Source organism: Coregonus lavaretus (genome assembly GCF_964263955.1).
Source record: "Coregonus lavaretus genome assembly, chromosome: 15".
Lineage (NCBI taxonomy): Eukaryota > Metazoa > Chordata > Actinopteri > Salmoniformes > Salmonidae > Coregonus > Coregonus lavaretus.
The window spans coordinates 29,201,661-29,226,380 of record NC_140002.1 but is presented as its reverse complement, the minus strand read 5'-3'; the positions used below and the strand labels follow the sequence as shown (position 1 = coordinate 29,226,380).

The 24,720-nt window shown below is 44.2% G+C and overlaps 1 protein-coding gene across 1 annotated transcript; it reads left to right on the top strand.

Annotated features, from left to right (window-relative positions):
- Positions 1-2,486: 2,486 nt before the first annotated feature.
- Positions 2,487-23,763, top strand: LOC311143097 (uncharacterized protein; the record flags this gene model as incomplete). Its single annotated transcript, XM_084178901.1, has 5 exons — positions 2,487-3,389; positions 14,632-14,896; positions 17,979-18,103; positions 19,034-19,250; positions 22,769-23,763. The coding sequence occupies 5 exons, from the start codon at positions 2,487-2,489 to the stop codon at positions 23,761-23,763; spliced, it is 2,505 nt and encodes an 834-aa protein (XP_084035027.1).
- Positions 23,764-24,720: the final 957 nt, after the last annotated feature.

Sequence of the window (24,720 nt, the reverse complement as noted above, 5' to 3'; positions counted from 1 at the left end):
ACCCCATCCCCTCCTCTCTTCTCCAGACCATCTCCGGTGACCTTCTCCCCTACCTCACCTCGCTGATCAACTCATCCTTGACCGCTGGCTATGTCCCTTCCGTCTTCAAGAGAGCGAGAGTTGCACCCCTTCTCAAAAAACCAACACTCGATCCCACTGATGTCAACAACTACAGACCAGTATCCCTTCTTTCTTTTCTTTCCAAAACTATTGAGCGTGCCGTCTTTAGCCAACTCTCTTGCTATCTCTCTCAGAATGACCTTCTTGATCCAAACCAGTCAGGTTTCAGGACTGGTCATTCAACTGAGACTGTTCTTCTCTGTGTCACGGAGGCTCTCCGCACTGCTAAAGCTAACTCTCTCTCCTCTGCTCTTGTCCTTCTAGACCTGTCTGCTGCCTTTGATACTGTGAACCATCAGATCCTCCTCTCCACCCTCTCCGAGCTGGGCATCTCCGGCGCGGCTCACTCCTGGATTGCGTCCTACCTGACCGGTCGCTCCTACCAAGTGGCGTGGCGAGAAGCTGTCTCCGCACCATGTGCTCTCACCACTGGTGTCCCCCAGGGCTCAGTTCTAGGCCCTCTCCTTTTCTCCCTATACACCAAGTCACTTGGCTCTGTCATATCCTCACATGGCCTCTCCTATCATTGCTACGCTGACGATACACAACTAATCTTCTCCTTTCCCCCTTCTGATAACCAGGTGGCGAATCGCATCTCTGCATGTCTGGCAGACATATCAGTATGGATGACGGATCACCACCTCAAGCTGAACCCTGGCAAGACGGAGCTGCTCTTCCTCCCGGGGAAGGACTGCCCGTTCCATGATCTCGCCATCACAGTTGACAACTCCGTTGTGTCCTCCTCCCAGAGTGCGAAGAGCCTTGGCGTGACCCTGGACAAAACCCTGTCGTTCTCCGCTAACATCAAGGCGGTGACCCGATCCTGCAGGTTCATGCTCTACAACATTCGGAGAGTACGACCCTGCCTTACACAGGAAGCGGCACAGGTCCTAATCCAGGCACTTGTCATCTCCCGTCTGGATTACTGCAACTCGCTGTTGGCTGGGCTCCCTGCCTGTGCCATTAAACCCCTACAACTCATCCAGAATGCCGCAGCCCGTCTGGTGTTCAACCTTCCCAAGTTCTCTCACGTCACCCCCCTCCTCCGCACACTCCACTGGCTTCCAGTTGAAGCTCGCATCCGTTACAAGACCATGGTGCTTGCCTATGGAGCTGTGAGGGGAACGGCACCTCCGTACCTTCAGGCTCTGATCAGTCCCTACACCCAAACGAGGGCATTGCGTTCATCCACCTCTGGCCTGCTGGCTCCCCTTCCTCTGCGGAAGCATAGTTCCCGCTCAGCCCAGTCAAAACTGTTCGCTGCTCTGGCACCCCAATGGTGGAACAAGCTCCCTCACGACGCCAGGACAGCGGAGTCACTCACCACCTTCCGGAGACATTTGAAACCCCACCTCTTTAAGGAATACCTGGGATAGGATAAAGTAAACAAAAAAAAAACAATTGTAAAGTGGTTATCCCACTGGCTATAGGGTGAATGCACCAATTTGTAAGTCGCTCTGGATAAGAGCGTCTGCTAAATGACGTAAATGTAAATGTAAATGTATAAAACTTTGTATTTAGGACAAAAAGTTAATTGCTTTGCCACATTTTTTTGCAATATTACTTCAGTGCCTTGTTTCAAACAGGATGCATATTTTGGAATATTTGTGTTCTGTACAGGCTTCATTCTTTTCATCCATACATTACAATAGCTTCATCCTTGACTGGCCTTTTCTTAGCAAGATAACAAGTTGATTGTCTTTCCACCTGCCGTAAATAATGTCATAGCCTTTCTGTTGGTTATAGATTCAGTCAACACCATAAAACCCCAATTGGACCGACTGTAACGGGAGGTACTGTAAACAGACAACAGATGAGAACTGAGAGCCTGTTGCTTGGAAACGGTTTGCCCCACTGAGTGCACATGATGTGCTCCAATGTTAGAGATACAACCCCTTACCTAATAAAAGGTGGTGGTGTTATTTGACTGGCCTCAGTTGTGGGGTTGTGTGTCAGACCGGGTGAACAGGACACACAGACAGTCCAACTGTCTCTTTCTTTGTCAATGGTAAGAGATGTTAGAATAGTATGACTGTATGGTCAAATAAGGATATTTGATTTATTGGTGCAGTATCTGGTGTGTTGTTGACTGATTTGTATTGTCTTCTTTTCTCTAGCCTCTCCATAGCCTGGAATACACACTAAATACTGCTACTGTTCACGACTGTTCCTGCTCCAATTGAGAAGGACTTGGAATCAGCAAAAGAATTGCAGGTCCAATTAGCATTACTTCAGAAACTAGCCCAAAACCCCAAATGCTGAACTGTTTCAGTGAAGGTATGCATGGACGGAATCATTGAGGTGAAACAATAGTGTAACGAAGCACATTTCAGTTGGTATTTCAGTCTAGGCTCTCCGCCCCACAGATGGAGAACCACACATACAGCATGGACCTTCTCAAGCTAGAGGGGGTGAAAGTCACCTATCAGTCCACCTACCCTGCCTTCATCCTCCTCCTTATCATCTACATCTTCTCAACGGTGGCCAACATCGGCCTCACAGTGCTCATCTGCATGGAGAGGATCCTGCACCAGCCCATGTACATCCTCCTTTGCAACATGTCTTTCAACGATGCTCTCAGTATCACCACCGTCATACCTCGAGTGCTGTTCGACATTTTAACACCTAGTTCAGACAGATATATTACCTACAATCAGTGTTTCACCCAAGCATTCTTGGGTCACTGGTTTGGTTCAAACTTTCATACGATACTGATGATCATGGCTTTTGACAGGTATGTGGCCATCTGCAACCCTCTGCGATATGCCACCATCATGAACAAGAAAATGCTGATGAAGCTGTGTATGTTTGCCTGGGTGGTGTCCCTTGTCTTTGTGGCTGTCCTCCTGGGCCTCACCCTCCGCTTGTCACGCTGCAGGTCGGAAATCATCAACCCTTGGTGTGACAATGCCTCGTTATTCAAGCTCTCCTGTGAAAGTGTGTTGATAAATAACATTTATGGACTCTTTTTCACCGCTATCATCTTCATCTTCTCCATTGGGAGTGTGGCTCTGACATACATTAGGATCACCATTGTTTGTGTGAGGAGTAAGAGCACGTCGCTAAACAGGAAAGCCCTGCACACCTGTTTCACACATCTGGCTGCATACCTCATTATGCTGATGACAGGTTTCATCATTGTCTTCCTCCACCGGTATCCACAGTGGTCAGACCATAGGAAACTGGCGTCAATTATGTTTTACGTGGTTCCTCCTGCACTGAACCCCATTATCTATGGGCTGCAGTCCAAAGACATTCGCAAACTAGTTGTAAATATTCCCCAGTCCAAGAAAGCTTGAATTTAACACACATTCTATTGTTCACATACGTACAAACATACATACGTATGTATGTACTGTATGTATAAATTAAATCGTCAAGAGGAGAGAAACATTTACATTATTACTCATTTGTCATTTCCATCCTCAATCCTCAACCTTAGAAATGGTGGTAGTCAAAGCACCAGTGTGGTTTACTGAGGCCTAAGGGTGAATAGGAGGAACAGTTCCCTTTGCGTCATTGACACCAAGTAGGTGAGCTCGTACAGGTATCTTGGGGTTCACATTGACAGCAGGCTGTGTTGGCGCACCATGTGGAGAACATGTGCTCACGCATCCAACAGCGCCTGTACTTCCTGTATTGACTCAGGGTCTATGGAGTAAACAAGAACATCATGCTTCTCTTCTATAGAACAACCACTGTAGTTGATCCTACACTACAGCATTTTTACTTGGTTTGGCAACCTGATAGTGCAGCTCAAAGCCCAAATCCTGAGACTGACCTAGACAGCAGGGAAGATCATAGGCATGACATATGTCTGGCCAAAAGGCTTTAATCATGTAGAACTGCCAACAAGTGTCACGCCCTGACTCAGGGGACTCTTATATGTTGAGTCAGGGTGTGAATGTTCTATGTTGTATTTTCTATGTTTGTGATCTAGGTTGTAGTTCTATGTTTGGCCGGGTGTGTTTCCCAATCAGAGGCAGCTGTCTCTCATTGTCTCTGATTGGGGAGCATACTTAGGCAGCCTATTGGCATTCATGGGTTGTGGGATCTTATTCCGTGTTTAGGCTAGTTTGGTGTTCAGCCTTTAGACTTCACGTTTCGTTGGTTTGTTTTGTCGTTGTTTATCAGTGTAATAAACATGTATGCATATCACGCTGCGCCTTGGTCTGACCCGTCCTTCAACGAACGTGACAACAAGTGACAACCTTTCCATGGCATAACATTTTGTGTGGGTGGGGAGGGGGGTGTATGATGTATTCTATGTAGTATGATTATGTATTCTATGTAGAAGCAGCAGCACTTTTTAATTGTCCACAACAAATTTCCCATCTGGGACTATAAAGTATCTATCCTAATCTCCCTCTCCTCAACCCCACATATATACGTAAATATATATACAGTATATGTATATTTTATGTCAGTATAGCAATAATTGAATATAATATATGAATTATAGCGAATCACTTCTCTTTTTATATTAAAATAAAGGGTTTTCCCAAAATCTGAATTAGTTATTTATTCTCTCCCAACATTGTCAGTATTTAGGTTGAGCTGCCCTTTTGACTATTGAACAATGCAGGGGTATTTCATGAAGGGGTATTCTGTGAATCATTTAGTCACCCATCATCTAATCGTTTCAAATAAAGACATGTCAAATGTGGGAGTACATGTGAAAGCCACATTGATAGTAATTTCAGGACCAAATCTTGCATGGGCTAGCTAGCTGGCTACTCGATGAATGTTGTCACACACATGACCATTGTGTAAAGCTATGGCAAGTGGCTCGACGATTATGCTGAAGAGAGGAGTGGACAGTGGTCAGCCTTTCCTAGTGCCACACTGTAAATGAAAATATTCAGAAAGGATTTGACCCAACTGAATCCAGAAAACAGGAGTGGACAGTGGTCAGTCCTGCCTCGTGCCATGAGGTTTATGAAATATTATTACATTTATTACTGAATCTACATCATCTGAAATTACCACTTTTGATTTGGTAGATGGTAGAAGTAAATAATAGGCAGAATCTATAATATTGAGACCTTGGGACTATTAGGTTCTATCTGGCATTTTGGTCAAAAATGAGTTATTCACATAGAATTGCTCTTTAGGTGGTCCTTCACATGTGAGATATGTCAGATTTGTATTTATCTGTGCAAACATCTTTGAACTTGGTTCTATAAGGTTCTAATACTTGTATGTAAGGTGATGTACTTATTGAGTCATGAAAGAGGAAGACATCACAAAATAGTTCTGAGATCTGGGACTTGAAAAGTACTAATTATCTCAACTATACATTTTATAGTATGCAAAATATAGTGCCGGTAAAGCGTACTGGTAAAACTTGAACTTATCACAATAATTAAAACAAAGATGGATAGAAAACTGTAGGCTATTACACCATCATTTATAATTTACGCCTGTCAGACGCATGAAAAATTTGCACATGGACTTGAAAACGGGTGGTATAAGCGGTGTTGTTCTACATGAACACAACATTCTTGCCAATGCAAAGATTACTGGCTGGGGTTGAGATGCGTGCGGACAGCAGTGGATGCACATCAATCAATTCAGGCTACAAGTGTGCCTAATGCCAATCACCAAATGTCATTATATTTTCTGGTGTTTTAATAGACGTCTCTTTCCATTCATCAAATGGCAGGTGCACTAATGATTTGAATTATTTTGGAGTGGACAAATGTGCACAGGTAGCCTACTTTTTGAAGTGATTTGTTTGACAATCAGATGAAAACATAAATTCCTGGTTACAGTTAAACGACACGTCTTTACTATTCAGCCCATTAAAAAAAATTCCACATAGGAGGTCCCATACCAGGAAGAAAAATAAATATACTTTCACCCCTGCATAGGATATAGTGTACTACTATTTTTGTGAACTATTGCTTTAAAAAATGTGTGTTGAACATGAATTAATATATTTGATGATGTGACTAGAAAGAAGGAAGGGTCTTCTCTTTATATCGTCATTAAATGTCTGTAATTCTCTTGAAATTGAAATAATTGTAACATTCTGTGTCAGAACCTTTTTACTAAACCCAGATTGACATTTCAGAACTACAAGATTCAATTTGCGATAGCAATCCCCTAAAAAATAAGTTTTTTAAATGTCTCAGGATTTGCACTTTAGGTACATTTAACCCTTTAACTGGAACCCCAATAAATAATTATAAAAAATATATACGTTTCTTTTGAAAACTATTTGTATTTAGCCATAATTTAGGCCATAAATGAATATTCTTTTGCAGCATGACTTAAAATGTGATATATATATATATATATATATATATATATATATATATATATATATATATATATATATATAGCATTGCAAACATCTCAACCAGTTGGTTGAGTTGCCCAATTTAGGAATTTGTATTGGAATTTGCAGATTTTTTTAAATCATCAAAAAAATGACAAAACATTATGTCTGCTTCAGTTACTTATAATGGAAGATACATTTGTGTGCCAAAACATGAATATTCAAATGTATGTAAATTAATGCTTTAAGTGTTAATAATGGTGCCATAGTACTTGTAAAATAACATGTACTGAATAATAATGTGAAACATATTGAAGATAACAGGCAGACAGTAAATACTGGTATGAATATGAAAATATTTTTGCACAGACAAATAAATTAAATAACAATATTTCTCCATTGTCCATTATTTATTAAATAAAACAATTTCCTCATCAATCTACACACAATACCCCATAATGACAAAGCGAAAACAGGTTTTATACATTTTCGCAAATTTATTAAAAACAAACAACAGAAATACCTTTTTACATAAGTATTCAGACCCTTTGCTATGAGACTCGAAATTGAGCTGAGGTGCATACTGTTTCCACTGATAATCCTTAAGATGTTTCTGCAACTTGATTGGAGTCCACCTGTGGTAAATTCAATTGATTGGACATGATTTGGAAAGGCACACCCCTGTCTATGTAAGGTCCCACAGTTGACAGTGCACGTCAGAGCAAAAACCAAGCCATGAGGTTGAAGGAATTGTCCGTAGAGCTCAGAGACAGGATTGTGTCGAGGCACAGATCTGGGGAACCATCACTGCAGCACTCCACCAATTAGGCCTTTATGGTAGAGTGGCCAGACGGAAGCCACTCCTCAGTAAAAGGCACATCACAGCCCGCTTGGAGTTTGCCAAAAGGCACCTCCAAGTGAGATTCTTTGGTCAGATGAAACCAAGATTGAACTCTTTGGCCTGAATGCCAAGCGTAAAGTCTGGAGGAAACCTGGCAACATACCTACGGTGAAGCATGGTGGTGGCAGCATCATGCTGTGGGGATGTTTTTCAGCGGCAGGGACTGGGAGACTAGTCAGGATCGAGGCAAAGATGAATGAAGCAAAGTACAGGGAGATCGTTGATAAAAAACCTGCTCCAGAGTGCTCAGGACCTCAGACTGGGGCGAAGGTTCCCACAGGACAACGACACTAAGCACACAGCCAAGACAACGCAGGAGTGGCTTCGGGACAAGTCTCTGAATGTCCTTGAGTGGCCCAGCCAGAGCCTGGACTTGAACCCGATCGAACGTCTCTGGAGAGACCTGAAAATAGTTATGCAGCAACGCTCCCCATTCAACCTGACAGAGCTTGGGAGAAACTCCCCAAATATAGGTGTGCCAAGCTTGTAGTGTCATACCCAAGAAGACTCAAGGCTGTAATTGCTGCCAAAGGTGCTTCAACAAAGTACTGAGTAAAGGGTCTGAATATTTATGGTAATGTGATATTTAAAAAGAAATGGTCATAAATTAGGAAACATTTCTACAAACCAGTTTTTGCTTTGTCATTATGGGGTATTGTGTATAGATTGATGAAGGAAAAAACATTTTAAATACATTTTAGAATAAGGCTGTAACGTAACAAAATGTGGAAAAAGTCAAGGGGTCTGAATACTTTCTGAAGGCACTGTATAATTAGTACTGAAAATGTGTGATTAATGAGGTTCGGTTTTGCTACACGTTCACTTCTGGTTAAAAAAAATAAAGAAATGTACAGTAGCAGTCAAGTTTGGACACACCTACTCATTCCAGGGTTTTTCTTTATTTTTACTATTTTCTACATTGTAGAATAATAGTGAAGACATCAAAACTATGAAATAACACATATGGAATCATGTAGTAACCTGTTAATTCCAGGTGACTACCTCATGAAGCTGGTTGAGAGAATGTCAAGAGTGTGCAAAGCAGTCATCAAGGCAAAGGGTGGCTATTGGAAGAATCTCAAATATAAAATCTATTTTGATTTGTTTAACACTTTTTTGTTTACTACATGATTCCATATGTGTTATTTCATAGTTTTGATGTCTTCGCGATTATTCTACAATGTAGAAAATAGTAAAAATAAAGAAAAACCCTGGAATGAGTAGGTGTGTCCAAACTTGAGACTGGTAGTGTATTTATCACATGCAATACAACTGGTGTAGACTTTACAGTGAAATGCTTGCTTACGAACCTTTCCCAACGATGCAGAGTTAAATAAATAATAATGTGCACACACCGTTCAGGCGGCGACGAATGTGGAGACATCCGGCACCATGGAAGGCCACCAAAAGCATTGTCGGACGAAAGCCAGGGTGTGACGGGAGCCTGGATGGCAGGTCAGTCTAGAGGAATGTGCCCATTCCAGGACCGGGGAAAGGGCAGAGTCCGGGACAAACATCCGGTTTGCCGGAACCCCGTTTTTTTCAGACCAGGCTCTCTATACCCCAGACGACTGCAGCCGCTAGACAGGAGGTAGGGAGGATGGTCTCTGGGTCACACGGAGGTGCAGCGGGGCAATAACCGTGAGAGTGCGTCCGGCTTCACGTTCTTGGCGGTAGGAGAGAGTGAAATTGAACCGGGTGAATAACAGGGCCCAACGAGCCTGCCTAGAGTTGAGGTGCTTGGCGGTGCAGCGATATTCCAGGTTCCTATGGTCAGTCCACACTAAGAATGGGCATTCCGCCCCTTTCAACCAGTGCCTCCACTCCTCCAACGCCATCCTGATGGCGAGGAGTTCTCGATTTCCCACATCATAGTTCCTCTCAGCAGGGGTAAAACGATGGGAGAGGAACGCGCAGGGGTGCAGCTTTTGGTCCTGGGCAGAACGCTGGGACAGGACGGCCCCCACTCCAACATCCGAGGCATCGACCTCCACCACAAACTGACGGGACGGGTCCGGATGGACTAAGATGGGGGCTGTATTGAATCGACATTTGAGGTCCCGAGAACGCCTGGTCAGCTGCTGGAGACCACGTGAAGGGAACCTTGGGTGAGGTGAGTGCTGAGAGGGGGGAAGCCAGGATGCTGTAACCCCGGATGAAGTTAGACAAACACGAACCGGTTCAGCATGTCCCGGAGCACATCGTTGACCAGGGCCTGGAACACAGCAGGAGCGTTGATCACCCCAATGGCATAACTAAATACTCATAGTGTCCGCTAGCCGTGTTAAAGGCTGTTTTCCACTCATCTCCTTCCCATATCCGAACCAGATGGTAGGCGTTCCGAAGGTCCAACTTAGAGAAGATAGTCGCTCCCTGAAGAGGTTCGAATGCTGAGGAGTTGAGTGGTAGAGGGTAACGTTTTTTTACCGTGATGTCATTGAGGCCCCTGTAGTCGATAAACGGGTGCAGGGTTTTGTCCTTCTCCACAAGAAGAACCCTGCGACGGCGGGGGGTGGACGATGGGCGAATCATCCCTGCTACGAGAGAGTTCTCAATGTACTCCTCCATAGCCTTGGTCTCCGGACCCGACAGGGAGTAAAGCCACCCCTGAGGGGGTGTATTGCCCGAGAAGACCTTGTTGAAGACCTCCCAGAGGTCCAGATACTCCACGGGAATGGCGGAGAGATCCGAGGCGTCTCTCAAGCCTGCAGGAAGACGTCCCGGGGCATGCTGTGCTGACTTAAGACAATGTCAATGGCAGAATGGGCACCAACCCATTGTAGCACCAGTAACCCAGTCGATCAGGGGATTGTGCTTCTGGAGCCAAGAATATCCCAAAACCACAGGTACATGGGGAGATTTGATGAGAAGAAACTGCATACACTCACTGTGATTTCCTGATACTCGTAGGTCGATAGGAATTGTATAGCGGTTGACTCTGCCAATAGAGCGCCCATCCAGCACTCTGACGTCCATGGGAATGGAGAAGGGCTGAGTGGAGATACCAAGCTCCGACACCAAGGTAGCATCGATAAAGCTCTCATCGGCCCCAGAGTCAATGAGCACCCGGAGTGATTTGGCCTGGTCACCCCATAACAGGGTGGCATGGAGAGGGGTGCGAGTAATGGGAGATAGGGAAAATCCCCCTACGGCTCACCAGAGTACTCGTACCTACTGATGAGCCTGGTCTTTTTAATGGACAGGTGGAAATATAATGTCCTGCAGTCCCGCAATACAGACAGCTCCTGGTGTTCAGTCTGCGCAAACGTTCATCCGGAGACAATCGAGCACTTCCCAGTAGCTTGGGCTCGGGAGGAGGCGAGTCGACCGCCCTCGGTGATTCCCATGAGCACTCGGGTGACATCGGATTCTCTCAGAAATGCCTTCGGGGGGTTTCAGGGATTCCTCTGAGGCGAGGTGGGAATCGAGAGTTCTCAATGCAAATAAGGTCACCTTCCATGATTGTCCAACCCTGCTAAAATCCCTACACCATCTAGGTGAAGTAGAGTATTGTCAGGACTACAACAAGGCTTGACAATCATGGGTGGCTTGACCTGGGTGTTGATTAACGCAGTGGGTAGTAACCCGACAGTATACAGAGAGAGATAATCCCTGCCTGATTCTAAATTCTTTGGGCTAAACTGAGAACAGCAAAATGGTAATGTATGGACCGGATCCATGACAGACATGATAATTCAACAACCTACCTACAGTTGAAGTCAGAAGTTTACATACAGTTGAAGTCGGAAGTTTACATTCACCTTAGCCAAATACATTTAAACTCAGTTTTACACAATTCCTGACATTTAATCCTAGTAAAAATTCCCTGTCTTAGGTCAGTTAGGATCACCACTTTATTTTAAGAATGTGAAATGTCAGAATAATAGTAGAGAGAATGATTTATTTCAGCTTTTATTTATTTCATCACATTCCCAGTGGGTCAGAAGTTTACAGACACTCAATTAGTATTTGGTAGCATTGCCTTTAAATTGTTTAATTTGGGTCAAATGTTTCGGGTAGCCTTCCACAAGCTTCCCACAATAAGTTGGGTGAATTTTGGCCCCTTCCTCCTGACAGAGCTGGAGTAACTGAGTCAGGTTTGTAGGCCACCTTGCTCTCACACACTTTTTCAGTTCTGCCCACATATTTTATATAGGATTGAGGTCAGGGCTTTGTGATGGACACTCCAATACCTTGACTTTGTTGTCCTTAAGCCATTTTGCCACAACTGTGGAAGTATGCTTGGGGTCGTTGTCCATTTGGAAGACCCATTTGCAACCAAGCTTTAACTTCCTGACTGATGTCTTGAGATGTTGCTTCCTCATGATGCCATCTATTTTGTGAAGTGCACCAGTCCCTCCTGCAGCAAAGCACCCCCACAGCATGATGCAGCCACCCCCGTGCTTCACGGTTGGGATGGTGTTCTTCGGCTTGCAAGGTGCCCCCTTTTTCCTCCAAACATAACGATGGTCATTATGGCCAAACAGTTCAATTCTTGTTTCATCAGACCAGAGGACATTTCTCCAAAAAGTACGATCGTTGTCCCCATGTGCAGTTCCAAACCGTAGTCTGGCTTTTTTATGGTGGTTTTGGAGCAGTGGCTTCTTCCTTGCTGAGCGGCCTTTCAGGTTATGTCGATATAAGACTCGTTTTACTGTGGATATAGATACTTTGTACCTGTTTCCTCCAGCATCTTCACAAGGTCCTTTGCTGTTGTTCTGGGATTGATTTGCAGTTCATCTCTAAGTACGTTCATCTCTAGGAGACAGAACGCGTCTCCTTCCTGAGCGGTATGACGGCTGCGTGATCCCATGGTGTTTATACTTGCGTACTATTGTTTTTACAGATGAACGTGGTACCTTCAGGTGTTTGGAAATTGCTCCCAAGGATGAACCAGACTTGTGGAGGTCTACAATTTATTTTCTGAGGTCTTGGCTGATTTCTTTTGATTTTCCCATGATGTCAAGCAAAGAAGCACTGAGTTTGAAGGTAGGCCTTGAAATACATCCACAGGTACACCTCCAATTGACTCAAATTATGTCAATTAGCCTATCAGAAGCTTCTAAAGCCATGACATAATTTTCTGGAATTTTCCAAGCTGTTTAAAGGCACAGTCAACTTAGTGTATGTAAACGTCTGACCCACTGGAATTGTGATACAGTGAATTATAAGTGAAATAAGTTTTCACTCCAAACTAAGTGTATATAAACTTCCGACTTCAACTATACACTTAGGTTGTCATTAAAACTCGTTTTTCAACCACTCCACAAATGTCTTGTTAACAAACTATAGTTTTGGCAAGTCGGTTAGGACATCTACTTTGTGCATGACACAAGTAATTTTTCCAACAACGGTATGTGTAATGTGTCTTACAGACCAAGGACAGAGGCTGAGCAAGCAGCAACATTGTAATATTGACATAAAGTGAGGATGTGGATGAAATTGTTTTTTAAAAATATCACAAAATGGGTCTGTTTTGTTCTGTTTATCATTCAATACCTGTTCTGATAACGTTTACATAACCAACTACAATTACAAGCTGAGCGAACAATGGAATAGAAAATAAATAATTACAATGTACAGGAAGCCTACATGTTCATTATAGTCTACTCCTGCACTCAGGGTCCTATCACACATTGACTACTGAGGGTTCCCAATGTTCCAATATGTTTGAGGGGGGCCACAATTACATTTCAATTGTTATGGGGGTCGTCATGAGAACCACTAAAATTAGAACCATGTCTTTGCTCTAACAAGCCACCACTTCCTCCTCTCTTGCCTATAACCTATATTACAGTATGCACATTCTGTTACAGGAACACTGGTGTTATTGTTCAGAGAATACAAGCTAACTAGTACATTTGTACTCCATACACATCAACAGTGTAATATCTGGATGAAGTTTGATAATACTAAGTAAATAATAAGGAACATACAGTGGAATTACATTATATGTATACATTGTCAGATGTTTACTGATAGGCAATGCATTTAGTACAGAGTATGATTTATGATTTGACCAAGTGACAGCCTTATTCTAACCAGCTCATCAAAACAATGTGCAAGAAGTTGGGCTATTGTATTAGTAGCTAGCTATATTACTATAAAAGTATTGGTCCACGTTCTAGCTAGTGTCCATCACTGATACAGGCAATAGTTGCTTTCCTTGGCTCCCTACAAAATGCTTTAGGGCCAACTGTTACAATGCCTTCAGAAAATATTCACTTTTTTCACATTTTGTTGTGTTACAGCTAGGGATGGGCGGTATATCGGTATGAATGTGAATACCGGTATGACGTTGTGCCATGATATGGATTTTGCCATATCATGATAAATTAATGTATGAAATAAGGTGTTTCTGGGGCTTGAAAGAGTCGCGTCACGTATGAATCAACAAAGCATTGGAGCTGAACAAATGGACAAGACTAGGGTGTTTCGGACACAGACTACACATTGCTATTGGTAAGTTTCAACGTCCAAAATACATAGAGCTAGGTAGAAAAATAACGTCACTTAAAAACAACAACATTTAATGCAGAATAACTATTGTATTCCTTATCTCCTCTGTTTAAAGTTAGAGCTGACTACACTGCTTGATCGTTCTTATACGTTAAGGCGGATATATACAGCTATGCAAATCTACAATATTTGTAATTTGTAAATGTGTGCAATATCCAAACATTACATTTACATTTACATCATTTAGCAGATGCTCTTATCCAGAGCGACTTACAAATTGGTACATTACATGGATTACATTGCTTTTATTTATAATTGATACATTAGCCAATGGTTTCAATATATGAATCTATCCTCTCGCTTTCAATAATAAATAACCTACTCAATAAATGATCCCGTTTTCTAAAGCAACATAGCTCTCTTAATCACAACAGTTGTTTGTAAATCTATAGATGGATTACATTTGTAATCATGTCCAGTGTCCATGCTGTAAATTGTTGTAATTAGTTATTTCTATTGAATGTGCAAGAAAGTGGTCAGCACATTTTCCTATAGTTGGAAGAAGCAGAAGGCCCTGACAAGTGCACAGGAACTGAGCCTGCCCTTCCACAAGCTCATCATGGAATCCCCGACAAGGTGGGGATCTCGATTGCAGATGATGGAAAGAGTCCTGTAGTAGGAAAAGGCCATCACACAAGTCCTGGCAGCAGACAAAAAAACACGGCACCTTGCACCCTCCTGGCAAGACATTGAGGTCTTTGAATCTATCACGGCAGCACTTAAGCCCCTCCAGGATTTCACAGATGCCCTATCAGGAGAGACATTCGTGAGTGTGTCCTATCTGAAGCCGGTCCTCCATTTGTTCAAGACGGAGGTTCTGAAATCAAATGAGGGCGAAGCCAAACTGACCGGAGAGATTAAGATGAGGGTCCTCAATTACCTGAATGACAAATACACCGACCCTGAAACAGATGAGCTGCTCACCATGGCTACCTTTCTGGACCCAAGGTTCAAGACAACCTACATGACCACTGAGAAGCTGGTGGAGGTGAAGGTGAGAGCTGCCTCCGAGACAGAAGCCCTCCTGGTAGGGAACACAGCCGTGGGAGACTTCTCTTTTGAAGAGGACCAGAGTGAGAGAGAGAAAGAAGCTGCCACTGCTCCACAATCAGCAAATAAGTCCAAGAAGAGCCTTGGGAGCTTCTTTAAGAAAACCAGTAGTGCACCTGCCTTAAGAACCCAGAGACAAATCAAATCATATTTTATTGGCCACATGCGCCGAATACAACAGGTGCAGACATTACAGTGAAATGCTTACTTACAGCCCTTAACCAACGGTGCATTTATTTTAAATAAAAAAGTAAAATAAAACAACAACAAAAAAGTATTGAGAAAAAAAGAGCAGAAGTAAAATAAAAGGCTATATATACAGGGGGGTACCGGTGCAGAGTCAATGTGCGGGGGCACCGGCTAGTTGAGGTAGTTGAAGTAATATGTACATGTGGGTAGAGTTAAAGTGACTATGCATAAATAATTAACAGAGTAGCAGCAGTGTAAAAAGATGGGGTGGGGGGGCAGTGCAAATAGTCTGGGTAGCCATGATTAGCTGTTCAGGAGTCTTATGTCTTGGGGGTAGAAGCTGTTGAGAAGTCTTTTGGACCTAGACTTGGCACTCCGGTACCGCTTGCCGTGCGTTAGCAGAGATAACACTCTATGACTAGGGTGGCTGGAGTCTTTGACAATTTTGAGGGCCTTCCTCTGACACCGCCTGGTATAGAGGTCCTGGATGGCAGGAAGCTTGGCCCCAGTGATGTACTGGGCCGTACGCACTACCCTCTGTAGTGCCTTGCGGTCGGAGTCCAAGTAGTTGCCATACCAGGCGGTGATGCAACCAGTCAGGATGCTCTCGATGGTGCAGCTGTAGAAATTTTTGAGGATCTGAGGACCCATGCCATATCTTTTCAGTCTCCTGAGGGGGAATATGCTTTGTCGTGCCCTCTTCACGACTGTCTTGGTGTGTTTGGACCATGATAGTTCGTTGGTGATGTGGACACCAAGGAACTTGAAGCTCTCAACCTGTTCCACTACAGCCCTGTCGATGAGAATGGGGGCGTGCTCAGTCCTCTTTTCTTTCCTGTAGTCCACAATCATCTCCTTTGTCTTGGTCACGTTGAGGGAGAGGTTGTTATCCTGGCACCACACGGCCAGGTCTCTGACCTCCTCCCTATAGGCTGTCTCATCGTTGTCGGTGATCAGGCCTACCACTGTTGTGTCATCGGCAAACTTAATGATGGTGTTGGAGTCGTGCTTGGCCATGCAGTCATGGGTGAACAGGGAGTATAGGAGGGGACTGAGCACGTACCCCTGAGGGGCCCCCGTGTTGAGGATCAGTGTGGCAGATGTGTTGTTCCCTACCCTTACCACCTGGGGGCGGCCCGTCAGGAAGTCCAGGATCCAGTTGCAGATGGAGGTGTTTAGTCCCAGGATCCTTAGCTTAGTGATGAGCTTTGAGGGCACTATGGTGTTGAATGCTGAGCTGTAGTCAATGAATAGCATTCTCACGTAGGTGTTCCTCTTGTCCAGGTGGGAAAGGGCAGTGTGGAGTGCAATAGAGATTGCATCATCTGTGGATCTGTTGGGGCTGTATGCAAATTGGAGTGGGTCTATGGTTTCTGGGATAATGGTGTTGATGTGAGCCATAACCAGCCTTTCAAAGCACTTCATGGCTACAGACGTCAGTGCTACGGGTCGGTAGTCATTTAGGCAGGTTATCCTAGAGTCCTTGGGCACGGGGACTATGGTGGTCTGCTTGAAACATGTTGGTATTACAGACTCAGTCAGGGACATTTTGAAAATGTCAGTGAAGACACTTGCCAGTTGGTCAGCACATGCTCGGAGACAGGTCATCGAGCACAGGTCATCGAGCAAGAGCTGGACAGCTACACTCTGATGATGGCAGCAGACAGTGAGGCTGATCCTTTGGAGTGGTGGCGAGTTCACGCATCCAACTTCCCACAATTGAGTTGTCTGACAAATAAATACTTATTCCCTCCCAGTGTGCAGAGAGCAATTAGTACTGGGGGCAATGTGGTCACATGCCACAGGGCAACTTTGAAGCCAGAAACTGTCAATAGGCTAGTGTTCCTGGCACGGAACTTGTGAAGAGGGAGGCAGTGAATTGTTACATGCTGAACTGAGAAACATACAGACTGTCTGGTTAATGCTTGAAGTTAATTTGAAAAGGTTTACAACTTGAATTCACAATGACCGGTGTTATGCTGAAAAAAGACTGCTCTTCTTACATTTGGCAGGGAAAAGTTTAGTAGTACTTTAAATATTTGTTTATAAAATGTTACTGCATATTTATTTAACTCATATACCTTTGTTTATGATTCATGTTTGCACAGGTTTACCACAGAAGTAAAACAAATAATCATTTAAAAAATGTGCAATGCCCCCTTTCTGTTTCTATAAGGTTAAAAGCAATATTTAGTCATTTATTAACTTTAACAGTTACAGAGTTTAATGGCTGTGATAGGAGAAAACTGAGGATGGATCAACAACATTGTAGTTACACCACAATACTGATCTAAATGACAGAGTGAAAGGAAGGAAGCCTGTATAGAATACAAATATTCCAAAACATGCATCCTGTTTGCACCACTCTTCATATTTTCAAGAATGGGTGTCGCTGCATCATGTTATGGGTATGCTTGTCTTCGACAAGGACTAGGGAGTTTTTTAGGATAAAAAGAAACAGACAGGCAAAATCCTAGAGGAAAACCATTTTCAGTCTGCTTTCCAACAGACACTGGGAGACTAATTCACCTTTCAGCAGGACAATAACCTAAAACATAAGGCCAAATATACTGTACACTGGAGTTGCTTACCAAGACAACATTGAATGTTGTAACGTGTATGCTGGGAGTTGGGAAGCAAGTACAGGGAGTAAATGTAATAATAAATGGAACAAAACAAGAAACACGAGTAGCATACAGACATGAAACACAGGAACAGAATCAATAACGCCTTGGGAAGGAACCAAAGGGAGGTAATCAGGAAGGTGATTGAGTCCAGGTGAGTCTCATGAAGCGCAGGTGCGCGTAACTATGGTGGCAGGTGTGCGTAATGGTGAGTGAACTGGTGACAACGAGCGCCAGAGAGGAGGAGAGGGAGTAGACGTGACAGTACCCCCTCCCTGATGCGCGGCTCCAGCTGAGGCATGGGAGCCCGACGAGCTGGCTGAGGCATGGGAGCCTGACGAGCCGGCTGAACCCCCTGCTGGAACAACTCCTGACAGCTACATCACCACAGCTAGCACCTCCCAGTGTGCAACACCGGTAAGAGCCGTCGGAGCCCCCACCTGCAGAAGAAGGCCATGTTCCTGCTCTCCCGGCCACATCATCGTCGGCACCTCAACCCCACCACCACCAACACAACTACCAACACCAGCTCCTCCCAGCCATTGTCGGCGGTTTCGTCCACCACCACCAGCCCCCCTGTCTGTCACCACCGAAGCGGCCTCTTGCTGACACCACCTGCTGATCCGCCTGCAAGCTCTCCGCAGGAGTCCGAGGTGCCATGGGTGTGCTGTGATTTCTGCGAGCACTGGTTCCACTGCTGGTGTGTGCAGTGGGATCCAGAGGTGGCAGTGAAGCTGGACTTTTATTGTGATTTATATGATATTATATCAACCCGTCTTGTGTATTTCTTCCCTAACTTTTCAAGTGCATCACTGCAACACAATCTACAAGTGTTTTCCTTGTTCATGTCAATGAACATCACTGAAATTAATGTTTTATTTGATGAAAATTATTTATACTTATTTAGATTTTAGTATTAAACTAAAATATAAAGTAAATAAAGTAATCTACTTTGTCAAAATATAAGATTAATCTATTAAACAAATTGAGACATTATTAGGTTGCAACACCGAAAAAGATGTTGGTAAAGAACCATGTTCAAGAGTCCACAGGAGGGCGCATCGAGCTAAGCAACGAAAAGTTGACAGGCCAGTAAAAAAAAATCAACCGGAAGGCTAGCCAACTAGTCAGCTATCTAGTAAACACTTCGGCGACGAGGTTGGTGTATCTTTTTTGAACAAAATTAAACTGATATAAATTATATTGTAATTTAATAAAATAGTAAGTTGGCCAATAACTGGGTACCGTATGCCAATGATACGGGACGTATTATTTTGTTAAACTGCTTATCAAAAAGCTACCGCGCCCTACAGAGTCTCTGTTCGTCACAGACCTCCCCGTCACCAGACACTGGTTCCAATCACACCTGTAGACCACCATCTCCCACGCCGGTTTCCCTGCACACCTCTACTCAGAGCTGCCACCACCGCAACACATAACAGCCTCCCCGCTGCCATCATCAAGCACCTCAGCCGCGGGTCATCCAAAGCTTACAACAATTACATCCGCTCAAACCCAATGCACGTCCGATCCGCCCAACAAACCCGTCAGCCCCCAGGCGTAAGTACACCTGGATTCCATCACATTCCCCACGATGAGACCAACCTCTACCATCACCCCAAAAGGGCCTCACACCATTCGTGCTCATTCAACAAGCAGAAGGCTGTCGCTGCCAGCAGGAGGGCTAGAACAACCTCGGCCTATGGCCTGGGGTTGGTCCTGCCAGCAGGCTCTGCACAACCACAGTTCATGACTGAGGGCTGACCCTGCCGGGAGGCCAGCCACCAACCCCGATCCACAACTGGGGGCTGGCCTCCCTGACCACCATCCATGCCAAAACCCTCATACAAAACGCTTTCAACTACCACCCCTTCCAACATGTTTGTCAAATGGCGAGAAGCTGAATCTTGTGAATTTAGTAATAGTGCAAACTTTGGAGAGGTGTGTGGCCACTTGGAGACACCAGTAAGACGTCTTACTCAAACCCTTGTAATTGTTTTGTCTTATGTTGCACCTACCCCACATTTTCCATAAATATTGTTATTATGTTACTGAATGTATCCAAAGTATTTTCAGTAAAGGATTAAGGAAAATGTTTTTACAAAATTCTTTCTTATTTTTTTGTTTAAAATTATGCATTATTAAGGAGTCTGTAATATAAAATACTTGGCAAAAATGAATGTAGACATTAATAAATACATTTCTATATCTTCCAAAACCATTCAAACAATAGTGGAGGATAACAAACATTGTGCTGCAGGGGCTTCAAAACAGTGCACCCTGTCAGTCATCTAGTGTTTATATACAGTGGGGAGAATAAGTATTTGATACACTGCCGATTTTGCAGGTTTTCCTACTTACAAAGCATGTAGAGGTCTGTCATTTTTATCATAGGTACACTTCAACGGTGAGAGACGGATTCTAAAACAAAAATCCAGAAAATCACATTGTATGATTTTTAAGTAATTAATTTGCATTTTATTGCATGACTTAAGTATTTGATCACCTACCAACCAGTAAGAATTCCGGCTCTCACAGACCTGTTAGTTTTCTTTAAGAAGCCCTCCTGTTCTCCACTCATTACCTGTATTAACTGCACCTGTTTGAACTCGTTACCTGTATAAAAGACACCTGTCCACACACTCAATCAAACAGACTCCAACCTCTCCACAATGGCCAAGACCAGAGAGCTGTGTAAGGACATCAGGGATAAAATTGCCAGCCTGCACAAGGCTGGGATGGGCTACAGGACAATAGGCAAGCAGCTTGGTGAGAAGGCAACAACTGTTGGTGCAATTATTAGAAAATGGAAGAAGTTCAAGATGACGGTCAATCACCCTCGGTCTGGGGCTCCATGCAAGATCTCACCTCGTGGGGCATCAATGATCATGAGGAAGGTGAGGGATCAGCCCAGAACTACACGGCAGGACCTGGTCAATGACCTGAAGAGAGCTGGGACCACAGTCTCAAAGAAAACCATTAGTAACACACTACGCCGTCATGGATTAAAATCCTGCAGCGCACGCAAGGTCCCCCTGCTCAAGCCAGCGCATGTCCAGGCCCGTCTGAAGTTTGCCAATGACCATCTGGATGATCTAGAGGAGGAAGGGCATGTCTCCCGAGTGGCACAGTGGTCTAAGGCACTGAATCGCAGTGCTAGCTGTGCCACTAGAGATCCTGGTTCGAATCCAGGCTCTGTCGTAGCTGGCCGTGACCGGGAGACCCATGGGGCGGCGCGCACAATTGGCCCAGCGTCGTCCAGGGTAGGGGAGGGATTTGGCCGGCAGGGGATGTAGCTCAGTTGGTAGAGCATGGCGTTTGCAACGCCAGGGTTGTGGGTTCGATAAAATAATGTATGCACTAACTGTAAGTCGCTCTGGATAAGAGCGTCTGCTAAATGACTAAAATGTAAATGAATGGGAGAAGGTCATGTGGTCTGATGAGACAAAAATAGAGCTTTTTGGTCTAAACTCCACTCGCCGTGTTTGGAGGAAAAAGAAGGATGAGTACAACCCCAAAAACACCATCCCAACCGTGAAGCATGGAGGTGGAAACATCATTCTTTGGGGATGCTTTTCTGCAAAGGGGACAGGACGACTGCACCGTATTGAGGGGAGGATTGTTGGGGCCATGTATTGCGAGATCTTAGCCAACAACCTCCTTCCCTCAGTAAGAGCATTGAAGATGGGTCGTGGCTGGGTCTTCCAGCACGACAACGACCCGAAACACACAGCCAGGGCAACTAAGGAGTGGCTCCGTAAGAAGCATCTCAAGGTCCTGGAGTGGCCTAGCCAGTCTCCAGACCTGAACCCAATAGAAAATCTTTGGAGGGAGCTGAAAGTCCGTATTGCCCAGCGACAGCCCCGAAACCTGAAGGATCTGGAGAAGGTCTGTATGGAGGAGCGGGCCAAAATCCCTGCTGCAGTGTGTGCAAACCTGGTCAAGACCTACAGGAAACGTATGATCTCTGTAATTGCAAACAAAGGTTTCTGTACCAAATATTAAGTTCTGCTTTTCTGATGTATCAAATACTTATGTCATGCAATAAAATGCAAATTAATTACTTAAAAATCATACAATGTGATTTTCTGGATTTTTCCTCTCTCACAGTTGAAGTGTACCTATGATAAAAATTACAGACCTCTACATGCTTTGTAAGTAGGAAAACCTGCAAAATCGGCAGTGTAGCAAATACTTGTTCTCCCCACTGTACATAATTGTCAAAAACAAACATGAGGTGACAGAAGTTGGTTGAGTGGTAGAACCGTCAGCTCTGGAGAACAGATATTCCCACTGGAGACTGGGGTTCAAATCCTGGTTCTGTTTCATCCACCCACTCTTCTTCCTAAAAATGTCAAAATTACAAAAGGGCAATGGGATTCCATTCTGCTTTTAAAAACTAACATGAAAAATGTACTGCATACACAATGCCAAAATGGACTAGCCAACATCACACAAGTTACAATCTGGTGCTGTTTTTCCTGGAGTTTGATTTCACTAGAGGCCACCAACTTTGTAACCATGTTGGGGAGCTTGGGTTGGGAGCGTCATGTCACCATGTACAGGGTTTTGGATAAAAGGCTGTGATGCTGTTTCAGTCTTAAGGGGTGGAAGAGAACTCAGAAACCAAAGGGAGGACCCTGTGTAAGATCATCTCACCCTTTCTGTTAGTGTTATACTTCAACAATTTATGTCAGGGACAATCCTTCTTATGTTATCTAATGTGCTTGTTGTGATGCTGATGTTTTATATCTGTTAGAGTTTAAAGTGTTATTGTATCTAAATCTATTGAATTATACAACATTGAAATATAGTCAGTTGTTCACTTTTGTGAAATATAATATGTTTTCTTGTTTTTGGTTACTTTTGTCACTTTTTCATGAAATAATTTGGGTAAATATATTGACAGTATTTGTTCTAAAACAGTAAGTAAGTAATGAGAGATATTAATGAGAGGCAAGGTAATGAACAAGGATTATCAAATTGTATTCGTTGTTTGGTAGCCCTTTTAAAAAGAGTCATAATACCACTGGTATTGATTTGGTATTTATTATTAAATAACTTTATTGCATTCTCCTCCAGGTTCTGACATTCACTCTGGGTGGCAAATGGAGAACAACACCTACCCTAAGAACATGTTCCTCCTGGAGGGGTTAAAGGTCACTCAACAGTCTTCCTACCCTGCCTTCATCCTTCTCCTCATCATCTACATCTTCACGATGGTGTCCAACATCGGCCTCATAGTACTGATCTCCATGGAGAGGAGCCTGCACCAGCCCATGTACATCCTGTTCTGCAACCTGCCTCTCAACGATGCTCTTGGAGCCACGGTTATCGTCCCTCGTTTGCTGAGTGACATATTTCTGGCAAGCACAGACCGCTACATTAACTACATTGAGTGTGCCATCCAAGCATTTTGCGCACACATGTTTGGCACAACATCACATACAATACTGATTATCATGGCCTTTGATAGATATGTGGCCATCTGCAACCCCCTGCGATACGCTACCATCATGACCAACAGGATGATTGTACAACTGACTGTTTTTGCCTGGGGGTCTGCCTTTCTCCTTGTGGGGGTCCTCCTAGGCCTCACCTTCAGACTGTCACGATGCAGATATGAAATCTTCAACCCCTTCTGTGACAATGCCTCGTTATTCAAGCTCTCCTGTGAAAGCGTTATTATTAACAATATCTATGGACTCACTTTCACCGTCCTCCTCCTGGGGTCCTCCATAGGGAGTGTGACACTAACATACCTTAACATAGCTATGGTGTGTGTGAGAAACAAAAACAGGGTTCTGAATAGCAGGGCCCTGCAGACCTGCTCCACACACCTGTCTGTGTACATCATCATGCTGGTGTCTGGTTTCACAATTATCTTTCTCCATCGCTTCCCTCAGTGGGCCGATTACAGAAAACTGGCAGCCATTATGTTTCATGTGGTTCCTCCTTGGCTCAATCCTATTATCTACGGTCTGCAGACCAAAGAGATCAGACAGAAAATCTTCAACAAGTTTCATAAGAATAGGGTTTCCCAAGTGGCGCAGTGGTCTAAGGCACTGCATCGCTAGAGATCCTGGTTCGAGTCCAGGCTCTGTCGCAGCTGGACGCGACCGGGAGACCCATGGGTGGCGCACAATTGGCCCAGCGTCATCCAGGTTAGGGGAGGGTTTGGCCGGCAGGGATATTCTTGTCCCATCGTGCACTAGCGACTCCTGTGGCGGGCCGGGCGCAGTGCACGCTGACACAGTCGCAAGGTGTATGGTGTTTCCTCCGACACATTGGTGCGGCTGGCTTCCGTGTTAAGCGGGCATTGTGTCAAGAAGCAGTGTGGCTCGGTTGGGTTGTGTTTCGGAGGACGCACGGCTCTCGACCTTCGCCTCTCCCATGTCCGTATGGGAGTTGCAGCGATGGAACAAGACTGTAACTACCAATTGGATACCATGAAATTGGGGAGAAAAAGGGGTAATAAAAACGTTTTTCATAATAATAAAGTGACTGTATGATGAATGGTTGTAGGAAAAAAAGATGTTAAATGTAGTAAGTATTATTCTGATGTTGTAAGAGGACTCGCTCGGACCTGCTGTCTCGACCTCAAATCTCAGAATGCCTGATTATGAAAAGCCAACTGACATTGGTGTTGAATTGTTGCACCCTCTAGGCCAGGGGTTCACAAACTTTTTCATTCGGGGGCCCCCTTCCTGCATTGGGGAACATCCCGCGCCCACCCTGCTCATGTGCACATTTCAATGGGCAAAAGCACTGTTCATGACAAACTGTTCACACCCCTCTTGTTGGTGGAGAGGATTTAGCAGGTTTAAAGCTTATTTCCTGCAATTCTACATATTCTGTCACGGGGTGCAAAGAATATGTTGCTGTTTTAAAGCACATTTTCATGCAATTCTATACATTTTGCATTGTTTCATGTGATATTTCAGTGACACATTTTTTTAAAACAATATCTATGGGCTAAAAAACATCAATAAATGACGTTAGCTGACATGGGCTAGTTGATCTGGACATTTGTG